General features: G+C 48.6%; 3 protein-coding genes across 7 annotated transcripts; 1 reads left to right on the top strand and 2 right to left on the bottom strand.

Annotated features, from left to right (window-relative positions):
• Nucleotides 1-284: 284 nt before the first annotated feature.
• LOC120899942 (AP-2 complex subunit alpha) lies at nt 285-8,453 on the bottom strand. Of its 4 annotated transcripts, none has more exons than XM_040306331.1 (8): nt 8,153-8,453; nt 6,797-7,153; nt 6,487-6,698; nt 4,720-6,407; nt 4,508-4,648; nt 4,012-4,428; nt 3,727-3,931; nt 285-2,795 (listed from the first exon to the last, which is right to left on the bottom strand). In XM_040306331.1, exons 2-8 carry the CDS (start codon nt 6,858-6,860, stop codon nt 2,718-2,720), a joined length of 2,805 nt encoding a protein of 934 aa, XP_040162265.1. In that variant the 5' UTR covers nt 6,861-7,153; nt 8,153-8,453; the 3' UTR covers nt 285-2,717. The 4 variants fall into 4 exon arrangements, with proteins under 4 accessions (XP_040162265.1, XP_040162264.1, XP_040162266.1 ...); XM_040306330.1 differs by having other exon boundaries at nt 8,157-8,453; XM_040306332.1 differs by having other exon boundaries at nt 8,163-8,453.
• A 586-nt stretch (nt 8,454-9,039) lies between these two features.
• On the bottom strand, nt 9,040-11,163 carry LOC120902731 (cytochrome c-2). 2 transcript variants are annotated; one of them, XM_040311718.1, is made up of 2 exons: nt 11,031-11,163; nt 9,040-10,099 (listed from the first exon to the last, which is right to left on the bottom strand). In XM_040311718.1, the coding sequence occupies exon 2, from the start codon at nt 10,076-10,078 to the stop codon at nt 9,752-9,754; it is 327 nt and encodes a 108-aa protein (XP_040167652.1). In that variant the 5' UTR covers nt 10,079-10,099; nt 11,031-11,163; the 3' UTR covers nt 9,040-9,751. The 2 variants fall into 2 exon arrangements, with proteins under 2 accessions (XP_040167652.1, XP_040167650.1); XM_040311716.1 differs by lacking the exon at nt 11,031-11,163 and adding an exon at nt 10,834-10,966.
• Nucleotides 11,164-11,431: 268 nt separating this feature from the next.
• LOC120902040 (KIF-binding protein) lies at nt 11,432-16,329 on the top strand. Its single transcript, XM_040310516.1, has 3 exons — nt 11,432-12,825; nt 12,902-14,698; nt 14,794-16,329. Exons 1-2 carry the CDS (start codon nt 11,528-11,530, stop codon nt 13,365-13,367), a joined length of 1,764 nt encoding a protein of 587 aa, XP_040166450.1. The 5' UTR covers nt 11,432-11,527; the 3' UTR covers nt 13,368-14,698; nt 14,794-16,329.
• Nucleotides 16,330-18,727: the final 2,398 nt, after the last annotated feature.

Here is an 18,727-nt window from a genome sequence, read left to right as displayed (position 1 = left end):
TGAGTGGTCCTTTCTTTGCATGTTCCGCATGCTGTCTTGCCCCGGGGCCGCGGAACACACCATCAGTGGAGGTATACGAGAGGGAGCAGCGTGCGATCCTCCCTTCTCCTCTTACCGAGGCTCTTCACAATCAAATAACAATTGCGGGAGATGTGGGTTGCCTTTCCCCCCATTCCATTATTCCTTTCGAGTAATTCATAGTAAGCTCCTCACAGATTTATCTTCAACGCTTTGTCGGCAATGTTTGTGTTGCGCCTAATGGTCGATTGCTTATGGGTTTTTTTTTATTATTTTAATGTGTATTTTCTCTTTATTCACCGAGTAACGCGCGTACCTTGTTCCTTTTTTTTCTTGTTTTACGCTCTCAATTTGTTTGGAATGTCCTCCCAGCCAGTATATGTATGTATATATGCCTGCTATTACATATTAAGCTAAATATATATTATATCTTGTTCGTAGACTAGCGATCTTCACTCTACTATGAAGGAGGGGGGAAAAGGAAACAAAGTTATGAATGGAGTTTGGCGTGCGCATTTCATTTCCTACTACACTTTGCGTGTTTTGTGTGATGAATCAACCCTTTTTTTTTGCTGTTTTCTATATTGTAAGAAGTGCATGAAACTGCATCAAAGCATCGAATGAGAATGAAGTTTGTTTTATGGATCCATTGTGTCTTCCTACTATTATGTTTTAGATCGATCGATAAGTTCCTCTCCCAAAATTGTATCTCTGTCTGCGCCTTAGGTTTGTTTCGCATTGTTTTTTTTTTCGTTTAAATACAACTTTCTACAATGTACAACTTGCTTAGTTAGTGCATTATATGTATATTTGCAACAATAAAAACATAATTTCATCAATCTCTCTTTTTGCTCTTTCTGCTAACACTCGCTCGCTTGCGTGCTTCTTCTTCTTCGGGAGATGGTTCAGCGATCTTCATTCCAAATCGCATGATCGCTCGCAAAACCTCATTACTGTAAGCGCGCGGCGTTACTACTATTGCACGGTCACTATCTCTCCAAGTGTAATGCTTCAACACCGAATCGTGGTTATCGTGGACAAGCGAACGAATACACAAGCGAAAACTTAAACCGATCGTGGGTTTCCGTTACGTGGTAGCTCTGCTTCTCTCGAGGAAACTAATGTACACATACTAGGCAAAAACCACAAATTCGCAAAAATCGCTTCTCCCTTTCGTCCTTCTTAGTATTCAGAGCAGTGTGTGTGTGTTTTTTTTTTTTGTGCATCTGCAATAGTGCCGTGGGGTGTGGCCCTTCCGCAGAGTTATTGAAATTTGCTTGTCGCTCGGTCTGCCCAACGGATCTCGTCAACGACACAAAGATCGCAAGAGATGTGGGAGAATACGCATGGAAGAAGCAGCAGACGTGCATAATAATGCTTACTACCACATACACACACACCATTTGCCTTCCTTTTTGCAGGCTAAACAGTTTTGTCATTTGCTGGGCTTTTATGATGCTTTACGTTAATTACTTTACACCAACATTACATGCAACAACGAGCGCGTCGGCGCCTTTTCAAACGGGGCTTTATCTACATTGAGTTAGCTCTTAGGGAACAGGGGATGTGTTTGTATCTTTCGCTTGCTCTTCCCTACGCCTGATTGGGTGTTTTGCTTCAATTTCGATGTTTCCACACACGTTTCGCTCTTACGTTTCGTGTCCATTCTTTCTCCTCTGTGTCACCGTGTGTAAGGAAAGGTTTGTTTTCTTTTCCTAAACTCTACGAGGAAACTACTGCGTTTCGGTTTTTTTTGTCATTTATTCGCCCCTTAAACGTTGAGAATGAGATTACTACTTGTATGTCTCCTACTGGCGCGTAACTTCGGCACCAAACGGAATCCTCATCAAAAGTCTGTGGCCTGTGGTCAAATGTGTACACACAGGGTAAAGTAATTTGTTCCAGCGCTACTTTCCTCTTTCGCTGCACACTCCATTACTCTACTTCTCCCTCGCTCCTTCTCGCTTGCACACATGCCGCTCTAAGTTTACGTTCCAATAGATAATTATTTAGCTTGATTTAATATATTAATTTATTGAACGCCCCCTTTTTTTGCCTTGGTGGTAGGAAGCCTAGCGACGAAAATGCAATTTGCAACGTCTCACTTTCGCGGTACAACGACAACGGAAGTACTTTGGCTTACGAATTATTCCGTAATTCCTTTCTAGTTTGGGGTGATGGGAGTGTGCTCGATCGTACATATTCGTTAGCTATGTACCGCACACACAAACACAAATCCGTTTACCGCTGTTTAACATGTAATGGAACAAGATAACTTATTCGTTTCAATCGCCTCTTGCGTCAAAAGGACATTCTATCTTATCATTGATCATCACTAGCGCCCTCCGTCCGCCTCCGCGGGGTAGGCGCATTCAACTAGTACTTATGGCATTATTCCACCACTTTTTTACTGACCATACCATACGTATATGTGTACATTTACACATACCACAAAGCCACACACATACACAAATATCGATAAAACATAAACAGCTTTTTCCACCTTCCGTGTGGAATGGGGGAGGGAGGGAAAAAGAACATTGCGCCTTGGGCACCACCAAACCACACCATTATTACCTTTCTGCTGCAGTCTCTACACATCATTTCTCATTAGTTGATTGATTATTGTATGCATCTATAGTTCTAATCCTTCCGTCTCTAGACTTGGAACAAACGTCTGCCGGTGCGGAGTTATTCATTTAGAACTGATCCACCAACAGGTCGCAGATTTCTTGCGTCACCGCCTCTAAGCTGGACCGAATAGTTAAACGGAACATCTGAAATGGACAAAAATAAATTATAAATAATGGAGCATAATAATCAGTGCTGCAAAATGTCACTGACAATGTCATTAAAAAATCTGACTAAAAAAACAAATCCATATCAGCGTCACGTACTCAATTGTGATAATCAGAGGTGATGCACAAAACGATTGATGTGACCAATACATGCTTCGTGACATTTTGTGCAATCAACGCTTGGTCAGTCACTTTGTCACGACTGTTCGACTTTACTGTGATCAGTCACACATGACATTTTTGCGATCATAGCTTGGTCAGTCACTATGGGATGACTTTTTTTTACTGTGATCAGTTCTGCGAAATGTCACTGACATAGTCATGACAGATTCCAGCTGAAACAAAATCATGTCAGCGTGACGAGCTCTACTGTGATGATCAGTGGTGAGACTCAAACAGTTGTTGCGACCATCACATGCTTGGTGACATTTTGTGCAACCAACTTTTGGTCAGCCACTTGGTCGTGACATTTCCTGTCGGTGATCATCACGATAGTCATGGGGAGATATGCGGTGCGTGTGAGTGGTCCCAAGCAACAAAATGAGCATTGTTCAATAATTTCGTGATTATCACCGTTCGAAAATGTCATGACCAAGTGAGTGACCTAGTCTTAGAAGCTAAGCATTTGTCAAATGTCATCAAGCATGTGATTGATCCACCAACTGTTTGAGTCTCACCACAGATCATCGCAGTTGTGTACGTGAAGCTGAGTTGAGCTTCGTTTCAGCCATGAGTGATGGTGACTTAAACAGTGGCAGTGGCAGCACTGTTTTCACAGCCAGAAAAATAACATGATTATTCTTTTGACGGCATTAAGCCAGCTTGTCATTGTTTTCGGTTGATGATTATCACGTGATCCTCATGACATTTAGCAACACTGAATACAATATAAAACCTGTAGTTGTCTTACCTGTGCCTGCTTGTTCGGTTCCAGGCGCAGCAGGCAGCCCACCTTGTGGGCCTGCGTGTGTATGATGCCGGCGCACACCATATTGTCCGGGTTGGGATCGATGCTGTCGAGCAGCTGCATGCCGAATCCGGTCAGCTTGTTGCGCGCGCCGGGCAGATCGAGCGGCTGCTGGGCCTTAAACACGCGCTGTGCTCGTTGCTGCTCACTGTTAAGAAATAAAATCACGATTTAAATAAATAAATGGACCCTTTCTTCGTCACTTTTGCCCGCTTTTCTACTACTCACCCTCCCAGGTTTCTCCACCGGGCGAAGAACGATTCCGCGTTCATCTCGGTCGGCTCGAAGAACTTGTTGATCGTGAGCGGAAGATTTACGGTGATTTTCTGCGGCGCCCCACCGCTCACCCGGAACGAGATCACGATCGACGGTGCGCCGAGATAGTGGTCGATACATTCCGCCGTCAGCAGCTGCTGGATCTGGGCGCCCGCCTCCAGCGTCGGCTCGACCGCCTTTATCTGCACGTTCAGCTTGAGCGCATCCTCGGCCGACCACTGGAGCGTGGGCACGAAGTTTTGCAGCGCCGTCTGCGTCTTGTTGCCGTAGTACAGCCCGAGCCGGCCGAGGTTTTGGCGGAACTCGCTCTTCACGCCGATCTGCAGCAGATCGTTCTCGAACAGGACGCCATTGTTTTTGAAAACGAATCTGGAAAAGGGAGATGAAATGAGAGTTGTGCGATAAGATGATAAGAATGTGTTCGTTGGTTGTTTTACTGTGAACTTACTTTTTGGAATTATTAACCACATTGCTGTTGCCGTTGGCTGTGCTGTAGATATCGCCCAGTACGTCGATCAGTGTGCCAGACTGGCTGGCCGGTGGTGTGCTGAGCCCGAGCAGATCCGAGCTAGCGTTGGCGTTGTTCGCACTGCAAAACAAGGTAAGCAACGATAAAACACCTCCCAATTCCACCAAAACCCACCAATTTCCCCAGCCTACCTTGATGTGTGATTAGTTTGAGCATTGCTGTGAGCATTGTTGTGACTGTTCGGCACCGGGCTCTTCGTCTCCCGTATCTCCGCATTCTCCGGTACCCGGCCCGGCTTCTTCTTCTTCAGCACCGCCAGTATGGAGCTTTCGCGCTCCGGGAACGACGGCATCTCCTCCAGCACGGTCGCCAGCACGTCCGTCGACGCGACAATGCTCAGCTGCAGATACTCGCTCGCGCGCTGCTGCAGCTCCGCGTCGGCCGACCGCAGATTGCTGTGCTGCCGGAACACGTCCTGAATGGTGCCGCGAATCTCCGGAAACAGATTGATAAACTTAATGTACGTCGACAGCAGCAGCGCGCGCGTCATCGACGAGCACAGATGGTACTTCGAGTGCAGCAGCTTGAACTGCACCATCGGTGCGGACCGCGAATCGCCCGCAATCAGATTGCCAAACTCGCCCAAAATGTAGCCGCCCACCTTCACCATGTTCTCGTGGCAGGCCGGCGCCTGCAGCGCCTCAAACACCGTCTTCGCCGCATAGCCCTGCACCTCCTCCCGGTTGATCACGATCTGGATCACGCGGTACCACACCTCCTCCGACACGTAATCGCCCGCAATACGGATCAGGTTCAGTATCACGTCCACGTACCACGTGTAGTCCGTCGCGTACTTCTCCGCCAGGATCGCCACCTTCAGCACCATCTCCTCCCGGATCGAGTAGTCCGCCGTCTCCAGGTAGTTCAGCATCTCCTGCACGATCTCCTCCGCGTTCGACCGATCGCACATCGCGTACAGCAGATCGACCGCCTGCTGCCGCACCGACACGTCCTTCTCCATCTTCATCGACAGGATCACCACCTCCTGGTGCTTCTTGACCGCTTCGTGCGAAAACTCGGACGTCGCCAGGTGGCACATCGACTCCAGCGCCAGGTAGCGCAGATTCGTCTCGCGGTTGCTCAGGAACTGGCCGAGCTGATTGCACGCCCGCACCAGCAGGCTCGGCTCGCTGTCGTTGTGTATGATCAGATTGATCGCCTCGAACAGGACCGCGTTCTTCGCGTTCGAGTGCTGCACCTTCTTGCTCTTCGGCGGCTCCTGCGCCTTGTTCAGTATCGTCTCCAGACACTCGTTCAGCCGACCGCGCACGCCCGGATCCTCCGTCGGCGGGTTGTAGTTCTGCAGCAGGCGCAGCAGCTTCACCGACAGCCACGGCGCCGGCACAAAGTAGTACGTGTAGTCCTGCAGATCCGTGTACGAAGCGGTCACGATGCGGGACAGGCGCGACACGGCCAAGCTGACGCACCCCTTGTACTCTTCCGGGTTTTTCTTGACCAGCGCATCGATCAGGCTGGTCGCGGCCGTCACCACGCCCATATGCTGATCGTTCAGCAGATGGATGATCCGGCTGGTCCACTCGCCGCCCGGGATGATGTCCGGGCAGGTGCGGAACAGCCGCAGCAGGCACAGCGCGGCCGACTGCTTCACCACATCCATCGTGTCGCCCGACACGAGCAGCTTCGGGATTTCGTTCGAGAACGCTTCCGCCATATCCTGGCTGCCGATGTTGGCGATGCACTGCAGCGCCAGATTGACGTGGATCGGATTGCGCGACTGCAGATCGTTCTTGATGCTTTGGATGATCAGCTTGATCAGATCGCTGTTCGTGTTCACCAGCACCGAGATGAACAGATAGCCCTGGCGGGGGGAAGAAAGGAGACAAATTGTTATTTTAAAAACAAAAATCATTATTTTTACTGGTGTATCGCAGCCTTACGATTTGTTTCTCCGAGTATTTGTTGGAGGACAGCAGATTGACCGCCTCCATGTGCCCGAAATCGATGTCATGGCCGAGCAGAAAGATGAACAGCAGCTTGCACACGTACTTCTTCTTCTGGTAGCCGTCCAGCGTTTTGTCCCCTTTGAATTTGCTCCGAATGTTGGCCAGCTCCTTGTTGATGCGCTTGATTTCCGCCTCTTTGCTTTTGCCTGCCCACAACCATCACCACAACAGAAGCGAAAATTAGAAATAGGTCAACCGAGTTAATCCCTCTCCACCCACAACCCCCTAGAAGCGCCACACTCACAGTTCCTGATGTCCGATATGAACACGGCCAGTCCGCGCATTCCATCCCCACGTACCGGTGCCATCTTGGATGCGGTTGCTTTCCCCTTTATACCCAGCCGGCGACTCGTTACGCTTGTTCCACACCCAACGCAATTACACCGCAAGCACTATACCCTCCCCCCCGGTACACACACGCACACACACACGCTCGCGTCTTTGCTGCTCGCGACCGGAAGCGACCACGTCGTCGTCGTCTGCTGTCGTCACAACGTATCTGCGCCCTCTCTTCGTGATGAACTACAACGGCCGCGATTAGGGCGTGTTAGCGTTGGTGTAAAGTACTGCTTCTCTTGTCAGTTCAGCACGATGCATCCACCTGCAAAGCACAAAAAAGGTGAGAAGTTGTCATTTGGTGAAAATAGAAACAATTTGCTAATTACGACAACACCAGTCATCATCATCGCATCATCATCGGCAGCATCAGCAGCAGCATTGCAGGGAGAAATTATGTTTTATCAGCGCCTACTCCTTGCGGGGCGGTTCGGAGAGTGTCTTTGCAACATGAAACTGTACACATACACACACGCACATGCACGCACACATCCCGGATTGGCCGGGAGTTATCGTAGTCGCTCTTGCTATTACATATGCTGTGTGCCGCGCCAGCATCATATCAATCTCGTCCGACTTCTAGACGCCTCTTCGCCAGCATCCATCCAGGCTGCAGTTAACAAGCCGCAAGAGCAAGAATTTAATTCAATTATCTGATAACAATAACACACACATATATATAAGCGCAAGTAGGCTGGGAAGCAAGAACGTTGCCACGGACACCGCCATTGAAGCTGGGAGAGTCACTTTCTTCCATGTCCACACGCGACACACGCACTGCCTTCCCCGCTCCTCTGACCACTACTGTTGTGCCACGGTACCGCACACTGTTTTAATGGGACACTTTACTACGTGAACAAAATGAATAGAATTTTCGATTTTCATTGTTTTTTTTTTTTTGCAACTCCAAAGCCCATGAGAACCGCCGGGAACACTCCCAGCGGGATTTCACTTTGGGGAGCGCAAATGCAAATTATGTACCGTTCGCCAGCAAAGCTCACACACGCCCGTCGTTACAACCACCACATAATTACACCGCTATCGCCACACACGATTGACGCCCAGAAAATGTCTCCCCCTCCCCCATTCCCATCCCCTGATACCGAGCCTCGCCGGATGACCTGACGCGACCGGACGAATCTCGAAATCCCGTATTCACCGCCTACTTTTACACCGATGCTGCTGCTGCTGCTGCTGCTGACGATGACGCTTTTCGTGCGATTCACAGATTCGGATGATGATGATGATGACGAGCGATGCTTACCCACCCTTACTGTGTCTTCTCTTCGCTGTTCGGAAAAAAAAATACCGATGCACCACGGCCTGCAATCGTGCAGCACTAAAGCACCCCGTCGAACAACAACCCTTCGAAACCGGGATCTCACTTGCGGGCAGGATGTTCCGTTCGGTGTGTGTATGTTGTGTGCTGGCAAACTGGTGCCTGCTCCTTTTCTTACGCAAATCGGGGAGCCTTCGCTTTGCGTTTAGATTAAGGATAAAAATCGATTTTCCGCTGCTTCTGCACTCTCACTGGCGCACAGCGGGAGCTCGTACACGGACGGGGCCGCTTGACAGCTTTGATGACAAATGGAAACGCTGTGGAAAAATCAAAACAATTTATTTTGGGATTTTTTAAAGCGTTGAATGAATTGAATAAAATTGCAAATTGCATAAATGTGTCTTAAAAAAAATAAATTAGACCATTTTGAGCGTATTTTTCGTAAAATTATCGAAATAAAAAAGGAAGGATTCTCATGGAAACTTCCCACTGTGCCATGTCATCTTTTTCAACTCGATTTTTATCACCGCTTTGTTTCATTTATTTTAATTCTTCTTCAAAATTGAACTACGATTTCGTTAAAAATTGTCTTGATTAATAATGAATGCAAAATGTCGCCTTAATTTATCGAAATTCTAAAAAATAAATAATTTCATTCCAGAAACTCAACACAGGGTGACACTGCAAAAGAAAATCGGTCATAGCCTACTCGCTCTCGATTATCCGGAGGTCTGTTTTTCAACCCCCCGCCAATTCCTTCGCGATGTTTCGGTGGCTTCATTTTCAAATGATTAAGTTTTTTTCCACGAAATTGTATGCTTTTCCCCCCTAAGCTCCCCAGTTCCATTTGGCTCAATTTCACAAAACGACTGTTTTACTGTTTTGGTTTCCGTGTTTTTTATTCAGCGTCACACCTCATTCCGTTTTTTGGGTTGAAAACAATTCTCTTTGATAGTGATAATACTACAACGTTCGATTTGCTGAAAATTGAACTAAACCGGATCCGATTGTGTCCGAACCGCCGATGCCACGCGCACCATCATCCTACAGAACGATCCTCCCAAGCCACGCAAAAACAATCGCTGGAAAGGATCGTCTGCTAGAGAACCGTGCCACCACCGTGGCACCACACAAGATCCGTGCGTCGAAACACACGCGCGACTGCCCCCGCTTCTCCTCCTTCCAGTTTCCCGGCGATCGATCAAAAACCGATTTCTGTCAAACTATTTTAATTCTAGCATAAATTAAATTAAATAGATTTACATAGACATTGTCCTAATCGTTTGGATGGGGTGGGGTGTGGAGCCTTCCCATCTGGCGAAAGGATGCTCGCTCTCCCTATCTCTCTGTGCGCTCATGCCTATCTCTCTATCTGTCTGTTTCCTATTTTATACGGTTCTTTTGCTGATCTTAAACGTTCCGAATCTCAATGGAGAAGAAGCTTGAGTGAGTGTGTGTGTTCTATTTTCTCTCTTCTATCTGTAGCAGTGTTTTGGCTGAATTTAGGACACCGATACCCGTTCTTAACAGTACACCACGAGCACCACCGCACACCCCCACGGGTAATTCGACCCCTTATGCACCTTACTTGGTGGCCGACTTCAGGTAGGCGATCAGATCGCCACGCTCCTGCGGCTTCTTCAGGCCGGCGAACACCATCTTGGTGCCGGGGATGTACTTCTTCGGGTTTTCCAGGTACTCGAACAGCGTATCCTCGTTCCAGGTGATGCCCTTGGCCTTGTTGGCGTCGGTGTAGCTGAAGCCGGCGGCCTGGCCCGTCTTGCGGCCGAACAGTCCGTGCAGGTTCGGGCCGACCTTGTGCTTGCCACCGGCCTCGACGGTGTGGCACTGGGCGCACCGCTGCACGAACAGCTTCTTGCCCTTCTCAACATCACCAGCTGGGACACCCATTGTTGTTGGTTAAAGATTTGACTGTGGAGAGGAGTTGAAAGAAGAAGACGAAAAAAAAATCAATAAATGCAATCAATTACAATCACGTGCAACATTGCAACACATTATGCAACTGTGGGAAGGGTACATTTCACCACCCCACCACCCTCCGCCAATAATCAGGTGATCAGTGGCGTGTACGGATTTCCATGTAACGCTCGTAATCGCACCACTTCCGCGACTTCTCGAGGTGTTAAATCCTCCCCCTCCATGCACCAAGACCTTATCACACCAAGGTCACCTGCCCTTCGCCGCCCGTGCGGAGTTTGACCCTTTTTAAGCCACAGCGTGTGACGTAATGACCTTTCACGTGTGATGTAATTATTGTTCTACATTATTCTTTTCCATCCAAGTAGGGATTTTCTGCTTCGATCCATCCCACTGTCGTCATGGCGACGAACTATTTCAAGGCCTGCACACGAAGGCACCTTATCTCGGTAGCTGCTGCTCTGTCCTCGTGGCGGAGGCCAAGCTCACATTACGTTGACACAGGGATTTCTTCCCTTTTTGTTTCGCGAGCACATTACGTAAGTTGGCGAAAATGCTCTCTTGCAGTATCTAGGCACCGAAACTGGGTCAACGCCACACGGTGCAAAATCGAAGCAGTCAGCCTATGCTCGAAATTCACTTCACAACGATCGGAAATTTGGTCAGGGCGGGAAAAAGATTCCCATCACCCCCCACTCTATCAAGAGTGCGCTTGTATGCTGCTGTACCTGCTTGAAAACGCTAAACCACACCACCGCTTGGCTCGAGCACTAATGATTGGCCCGCGAGATTCACAGCTCTACACTTGGGGGGTGTTTCGACCCAATAAAAGAAATCCACTAGACCGCATCAAAACAATGAGCCTTTCTTGCTTTCTTTGGCGGTGGTTTCACGAAAATCTAAAAATACAGATAGATGTACTTACAGAGCGCGGTTAGGCAAGGAAAATTTTCAACCCAAGCGGGAGCGGGTGAAAACGCGTGTAATCGCCACGGGGTGTCGAAAAAGAACAAGACGGGGGCGAGCGAAATCACACGAGGAAAGATTTGACAGCGCAAAAATGTGTTCACCGTTGCCGCGGCTGCTGGTCGTGCGAAAATGACAGCTGCAAATCGGCCGTGATGAGGCAGCGTGTACACGTTGGTGCAATCAGCGGACTGTGGAAAATATATTTAAAATCGTCAGATAATATTATATTCATCTCTAAATATATTTTAAATATGCTTCAACATTTTTTAATTCATTTCTATCAATTCCACCACTCTGAATCCCAATTAATAAAAGGTAAAATCACTTGGCACTCCCACCATGCGCAGGAGCTGTCAACCGCACAACAACAAAATCAATGTTTGTTGTTTTCTCCGCTCGCAGCAAAACGCACTCCGTTTTCCACCCATTATCGAGCAAAACCAGCCGTGCAGGATGAAAGTGACGAAGGAAAATCTTTCCGACATTCGGGAAGATTACGAAAAGGCACACCGCTACATCGACGAGGAAAGCAAGAATGACCCACCGACGGAACCGTTCCGTTCGCACTACACCGCCCGCGACCTGCTGAACAGTGCGCTGCGAAAGGTGAAAACGCTCTCGGAAGCACTGGACCAGGACAGTGAAGTGGCCACAACCGTACGCTGCATACACGCCAACATTCTGAAAGACATTGGCAAGATAACGATCTTCGTGGAGGAACCACGGGGCGAAGTACTACTGAAGGAGGCGCTCGAGCTGATCGAGAAGGACAGCGGCAAGGAACCGACCATCAACGTGCACATTGAAATACTCAACCAGCTCGGCATCATGGCCTGCAATCTGTCCAACTTTGCCGAATCGAAACAGTACCTCGACCAGGCGAAGGACATCTACTGCGAAACGAAGGAGCTGGACCGGCAACCGCTCACAATGGCCGATCTGTTCGGCACGAAGGAAGAGGTGGAGAAGGGCAAGGGGCTGAAGCTGCTCGAATCGAACCACACGCTCACGCTGTACTATCTGGCGCAGGTGTTTGGCTTTCTGGACAATTTGGCCGACTCGGCCCGATACTGCCACATGACGCTGCGCCGCCAGCTCGAGTACAATGAGTTCGAGTACGTGGATTGGGCGCTGAACGCTGCCACCCTGTCTCAATTTTACTTCCCCAAGAATCATCTCTCCCAGGCACGGCATCTGCTTGCGGCCAGCACGTTTATGCTGAACCGCTACGAGACGGAGGTGGTCGAGAAGATAACCAACCCGGCGGAGCGGGCAGAGAAGGAAGAAACACTCCGCTACCGTATGGCGGACGTGGGCCGCTGTTGGGCCAAGTATGGGCTGCACATTCTGTGCGCCTCGAAGGAACGGCTGAGCGCGGACGATGAACCAAACGAGCACGGGGAGATAGCTGCGCCGCTAACGCCGGTGAAAAAGATGGACCGCTTCGTTGGGCTCGATCTGGCCGCGTACGAAGGCCAGGTGACGGACGAGTTCTGTCTCACGTTTGACGACGCGAAGCTGGTGATGCTGAACTCGCTGTCCTGGCTGAACAAAGCGAAGGAGTACTACACGAAGGAAACGGAAGCGTCACAGTACGCGAAGATTCTGCAGGACATTGCGTCGCTGTACAAGCATTTGGCGTTCTTCGAGGAGGATGATGGCAATCAGTGCAAGCTGTTTAAGCGCGGTGCGGACCAGCTGGAGGAGATAGTGGAAATTTTGAACGCAACCTACTACCAAACCATTTGCAGGTAATTTTTACCGTACAAGAAGACATGTCTAAGCAAGAAAATTAACCTTTTTTTTGTAACATTCCACCGTTTTCAGAGAGGCTTGGTACGAGCTGGGACTGACCTACTCCAACATGCTGAACGTGAAGCTCTCCCAGCTCGACGAAATGCAGGCAAAGGATCGCCCAACGCCGCACGCGCTCAACAAAATCAACCATCTGAGCGAGAAGAGCATTCGGAACTTTAAAAAGTTCATCGAATCGTACAAAATCGAGCTGGACACGCTGGAGCTGCCGGAAACGATTGACGCGGACGAGATGCAACCGATACTGTACGCGTTCTTTCACATCGGGCGCCTGTACTACCGCATCATCACGCCGGACAAGCGGCTGAAGCTGCAAAACACCGAAAACAGCCTGTTCTACTACAGCCGGTTCGTGGAGTGCTGCCAGGACGAGCGGATGCGGCCACTGTTTGCGCAGGAGCTGGGCGTGTGCAAGGAGATGATCAGCCTGCTGCCGCTGAAGGTGGAAAAGCTTAAGAACGAAATGGCGGAAGGCTAGATATATGTAGAGAGAGAGGGAAAGACATTCACATTTTACTAACTAACCGATTAATCCTAGTCGCTAGTGCTTCAGGCCTGCATAGTTTGTGATTGTGAGCTGCACGAACTCTTTCGAAAAGAAGCCCTCATACGTACTCATTCAATGAATCCTTTCTTGTGAGTCCCCCAGTAAAGAGGTGGTGCACAGTGCGTGATATACGCTTAAATTGTAGGCTTGTTTAGGAACAAGGGATAGAACGAGAACCATGCCCATATAGAAACCAGCTCGCAATCCAAATTGCTTTGACACTGGGAACCATTTAAGCTGCAATCACATTCAGAAAAAGCTGTACCAATGCGCTCCGTTCTGTTCGCGTAAATATACACATTGACGCAATGCAAACATTCGCCCTCCTCTTTCAGATCAGCTGCTGGAGCGCATTTGCTTCACCTATATTTATAGAACACACAAAATTCGGTCCGAACAGTCGCTCCGGACTCCGGTAAATCATCCGTTTCCGCAGCGGCAGCGGCACGTGGTACGCAAGCGCGCCCACATGGTATTAATTCCACTGTAACTGCACAGCAACCAGCTGAGAGAGAGAGAGCGAGAGAATTGTGGGGGTTTTTTGTTTTCGAATCCTGGCTAGAGACTAGCGCAACCGGGCCAATGTTGATGCCTTGCCGAAACCTTGACCTCTCTCACTTTCTTGCGCGGCGCCGAAAGTGGTTGCCGCGAGCGCGCGAAACTCACCCTCGGTGGTCAACTCTCGGTGGTGGCGGTGGTGCTGGTGGCCCAGTTCTAAAAGGGCTTCGTTCTCTCGCTTGCTCTCTCGCGCGTTTTGAAGCGCTGTGTCTATCTAACACATCTTGGCACGGTTCTCAGCACGTTCGGGTGCGTATATGTTCTTGGCTCTCGCGCGGTTGTTGGACGCTTCAGTCGAACGAAACCACACAGCCACAAACATCGCTTCCAAACTGCGTTTGGTCATCTCTCCCCCCTTTGTGCGAGACGCATTTACAAAATTGTGAACTGTTCGTAAAGTTAAAAGCGTGACTGCAGCTAGTCGCAACGCAGGAAGAAAACTATCTCCTGCCCTCCCCTTTTTGCTAGCCAATTATCGAGTGTTATCTAAAGGCGAGCAAACGGCTGGTGCGGCTTAGACGCTTGTGCTGTGCTGCTCTCGTGGTGTTGTGTTGTGTCGGTTACATAAGTGAAGGGGAAGATTAGCGCCAACAACAAATAGACAACAACATTGCCCTTTTTGCTTTCCCGTGCTGGGTCGTCAGTTCCCTCCGGACGCTGCTGAGTGTGCATCTACACAACGTTGCACGTTTACGCCTCGATCGGTAATTTATTCACGTCCAAGGACGAGCAGCAGCTTTAAAAAAATACGCAAAAATATTGATTTATATTCCCGTATTTTTATCCCCCTCTCCCACAGTCACCACAGCCAATAGTGTCCTTGCGTGTGAACGGTCGTTCGCGTGCCTGTCAAGTGCTCTAAAGCTTACATAAGCACCGAGCGAAGGAGGAAAATCCAGGAAGCTTCAGCCGTCATGACATCGCCAAAAATTTCCGCAGACAAAACGACCGACAGCAATGCGGCCACACCGAAGCACCAGGGGCAGCAGGGGCAGAGCAATGAGGCCAGCGCGGACCCACCGGCCGATGGTGCAGCGGGCGGTGGTGCGGCGGTACAGGCGGTCGTGGCCGCCACCGTGCAGTCCATCCGGGAGAGAGGCTTCTACGGTTGCTTCAGCTGGCTGAAGGTGTTCCGCTTTGCCAACCTCATGATCAAGCAGGGCTGCTAAACGACTGGAGGACATTCAACAGCACACCTTTTATCGATTGCCAACAGAAACTGCTTGGAAAAGTTTAACTGCGTACATATATACATTTATATTTTTTAGAGCAACTTAGAAGTGTGTTACGGAATCAGCATTCCTGTTAGAATTGCGTCCCGCAAAAGACCGGATGTGCGTGTGTGTGAGAAAAACGGTGGAACATTCGCTCCAATTTCGCGCCCTCCGTGTGACACGTGTTTCGTTTGCGCGGCGCATTCGTGCGTGTGTGTGTTGGCGCGTACGGAACTAATTTAAGTCAATATAGATTTCTCGCTGTCGGACGGCCCTGCGGAACCAATTAAGGGATGGTTTGCGCACACACATCGCGCCAACAACGGGCACACGAAATTTGAGAGCGGCACTGCGTTATCGTGCAACAGGGCTGGGGTGGGAAAAAGGGAGCGTAAAAGAAAAGGGGGAAAAACATATGAAGCATACCGCCGAATGAAGCGTGTGCAGGTCGTTGATTACGCCATAAGTATCACCATTAGTAGAGCGGGGAGGGGGTGGGGTGGGTTGTGGAGGAAAACAGGGCTGGTTAACAACTTAAGAAAACAGGGCAGTGGAGACGGAAGAAAAGGTAACAAAAACACACAAAAAAAACAATACTGTGGTTAGTCCAAGGTGAGACATAAAAGAAACCTAAAACAAAACAAATCAGCTACTAAATAAATCATTAAACTATCTGTCGTAATCAATCGCTGATAGAAGGCTACAATGCAAGTGTTGCTAGCTCCACTAAAAGACTAGACCCGCCAGGATAAAGGCTGCCACTAACCTACTTCCTCGTAGTAAAGACAGAGGGCAGAATAGACAGAGAGAACATTGTATAATGTGAAAGTGTAAAATCCACAAATAATACAACAAAATGTGCATGTGTGTTTTACCTTTTCCCCTTTCTTGACAAACAAAATCTACGTAAAAGCTGCAAGAGCAGCAAGAAAAAAAAAAACACAAAAATGCTAATTAAAAATCGGCGCCAATAATAAGAGACACCATTAATAATTGAGAGTTTTACATACATTGTTACAGAAAAGTAAAAAGTAAAAAACACACGGAAAGCAATTTCTTTCTTCCAACACTTTAACGTACATTCTTATCGATGAAATAAAGCAAACATTTCAAAAAATGCAGTCCTTGAGGGTTTTTTTTGGGTGAATTTGTTACTTTGAGTGCGAAAGCAAGAAGCACCTGGTGTTGATTGTAATGGACATTTTGCACGACTAGAGCTGCGGTGCCATTGTAGACGTGTGGGTAAGTGTTTGGTCTTGCGCACCGTTGACCGCCGACTGAAATCTCATCTGGATCCGGAACTTTTCTATCGTACAAAAAGACGTTTTAGTGCAGTTTTACACATTAAAATAACTCTAAAAATTCAATCCATCACACAAAACACAAAACATTATATAAAATTCGCGCATTGATTTTGCCAAAAGTCTCGAAACAGATAGAAACCCTTTTTTGCTGCCTTTTGCGCCGTGTACGTGTCTTTAAACCCTTAATCGAATGGGCTTGTTGAACCGGTAGAGAGGAGAAACACCGGGAATCCATATTACGGGTACGTGCGCGTGCCCTTTTGAGTTATGATTTATGTTGTATCATTTTCATTTTGCCTTGTGCGTGCGTTTGGCACATTTTTTTAAAACCTTTTTCTTCCTTTTGTTTTGGAGAAGGTTAATTTTTGCACCGTGAACACAACACAGAGACCCGCTTCACTGCCTTTTGTCTGCTGCCGTTGGTTTGCTGAGAGAGTTCCTTTGGGGGGGCAGTAGGCAGCGGCCGGGCAAAACAATTTGATGAGCCGGGCGAGATAGTATGGCGCAACATATGAATTCCCGCGTTTAGGCCGCCGGTGCGTACATACGCGATGGGCACAGGAACACAATACGTCGATACAAGACAGCGCGACCAGCTTGCGCGACAGATGTTTATCTCGCTGTCCCAGTTTTCATTATCGCTCGCGCTTCCGAAGCACCGTGTGTGTGTTTGGTTGTGTAGTGTGTATTCCCATTTTTTTTCACTTCTACTGCCAGGTAGTTTTTAGCGCAGGGGCGCCTCAGTCCCGGGGTGGCGGTAGTTAAGGGACGATCCCTTTAAATGACAAGGGATGATCGTACTGCAGCAATTCTTGTTGTTGCGCATGGTACACGGTACACGTAGATGTGCGGAGAGGCAAATATTTTGATCGCAACACCCTTGGTGGGTAGATGAAAAATGTCACTAGAAAAAAGAGACTGAGAGACAGTTCATCGGAAAATCATAATTTGATGAAAAGTGTCATACGGATTTTTCTGTTTTTTTTTTTTGCTGTTTGCTTCTTTTTCTCGTTAACGTATGCTGCAACAAGGGCAATCATTGAGAGCATTTTTTTTTTGCTGTTGTATGATGCACTTTTCCTCTTAAACGCTTCTATTCTTTCCATTGGCCCTGTTTTGTCACCAACCGGAACACATTGCACATAATGATTGCAGGCAACGGTTTTGGGACAGATTGTTTTTTCACGACAAAAAAAAGAAACATTATCTTTTTTTTTCTAATATTTCACCAGAATGTTTCAACAAAACGGCCCAACAAATTGGTGCATAAGCGTATGCACGTGCGTGCACGCTTTTCAGTTGCCTACGCACAGGGCAGAGCGAGGGTTATTTTTAAATGCATTTTTGATTGTAATAATCAACAACAGCCAAAACGAGACGCGCGATGAAAAAGGGAAATTTGGAAGCCCAAGCTCTATCACACACCCGGATTGCCTAACACACGCGGTGCGCTAAACCCGCGCCGATGCATAATCGCGGTGAAGGTGCGCGCTAATGTGTCGTTTCCTCGCCTTCCGATGTGTAATGATCGGAGTCGGGCCCTGTTGGGGAGCTCGTTAAGGATGCTGCCCGTCCCCTTCTTCACACCGTCAATAGCAGCACCACCCCGCGCATGGTCATCAATTGGATTGCATTCGGACACCGTAGTGGCTTTTTATTGCCCTACGGTCATTCACCAACCAACACCAACCCGAAAAGCGGAGAGTAATTAGCTCGGTTGACGATCGCTTCATTAACCATTTTGCCACCCACCAGAGGCGAAAAAACGCCTGTTGATGGTAGTCGATATCGCCAACACTTTCCAATGCTCATTTCTGCCACCCCGATTGCATAAAGAAAAAGCGCGGAAAACACACACTCGCTCATCCACATTAGCTTATCGCAGATCGGGGTTTAAGCTTTCTTCGTTTTCCCGCATCTTAACAGTGGACGCATAACAACCTCCCCCCTCCCCCCTCGTACCATATGGGTATCACGTCGGTACGGCTGGAGCCCATATATACTCTTCCTGGAAACCACCCCCCCCCCCCCCCCGGTACAAACAGAGATACAAAAGAATTACCGAAATGAGTGATTCTCATGCTAGAAAATAAAATCATATTTTTCACATCACACACCAACCCAGCGCAGAGCGTGGGTTTGCGCAAGAAGAAGCGATCGTAACGCGATCGTGGGGGCAGCACGCCCCGAAGATCGTACGCAGACAAAAAGGCGC

The sequence above is a fragment of the Anopheles arabiensis genome, chromosome 3 (genome assembly GCF_016920715.1).
Source record: "Anopheles arabiensis isolate DONGOLA chromosome 3, AaraD3, whole genome shotgun sequence".
Taxonomy (NCBI): domain Eukaryota; kingdom Metazoa; phylum Arthropoda; class Insecta; order Diptera; family Culicidae; genus Anopheles; species Anopheles arabiensis.
This window is presented reverse-complemented; position numbering and strand designations above follow the sequence as displayed.

Excerpts from the sequence above, each read along its gene's own strand:
- LOC120902040 (XM_040310516.1), top strand. The coding sequence starts at position 11,528 with ATGAAAGTGACGAAGGAAAATCTTTCCGACATTCGGGAAGATTACGAA. Across the intron at positions 12,826-12,901 it reads TACTACCAAACCATTTGCAG|AGAGGCTTGGTACGAGCTGG; the intron begins GTAATTTTTACC and ends CACCGTTTTCAG.
- LOC120902731 (XM_040311718.1), bottom strand. The coding sequence starts at position 10,078 with ATGGGTGTCCCAGCTGGTGATGTTGAGAAGGGCAAGAAGCTGTTCGTG.
- LOC120899942 (XM_040306331.1), bottom strand. The coding sequence starts at position 6,860 with ATGGCACCGGTACGTGGGGATGGAATGCGCGGACTGGCCGTGTTCATA. Across the intron at positions 6,699-6,796 it reads CATATCGGACATCAGGAACT|GCAAAAGCAAAGAGGCGGAA; the intron begins GTGAGTGTGGCG and ends GGTTGTGGGCAG. Across the intron at positions 4,649-4,719 it reads CAAACTAATCACACATCAAG|TGCGAACAACGCCAACGCTA; the intron begins GTAGGCTGGGGA and ends CTTGTTTTGCAG.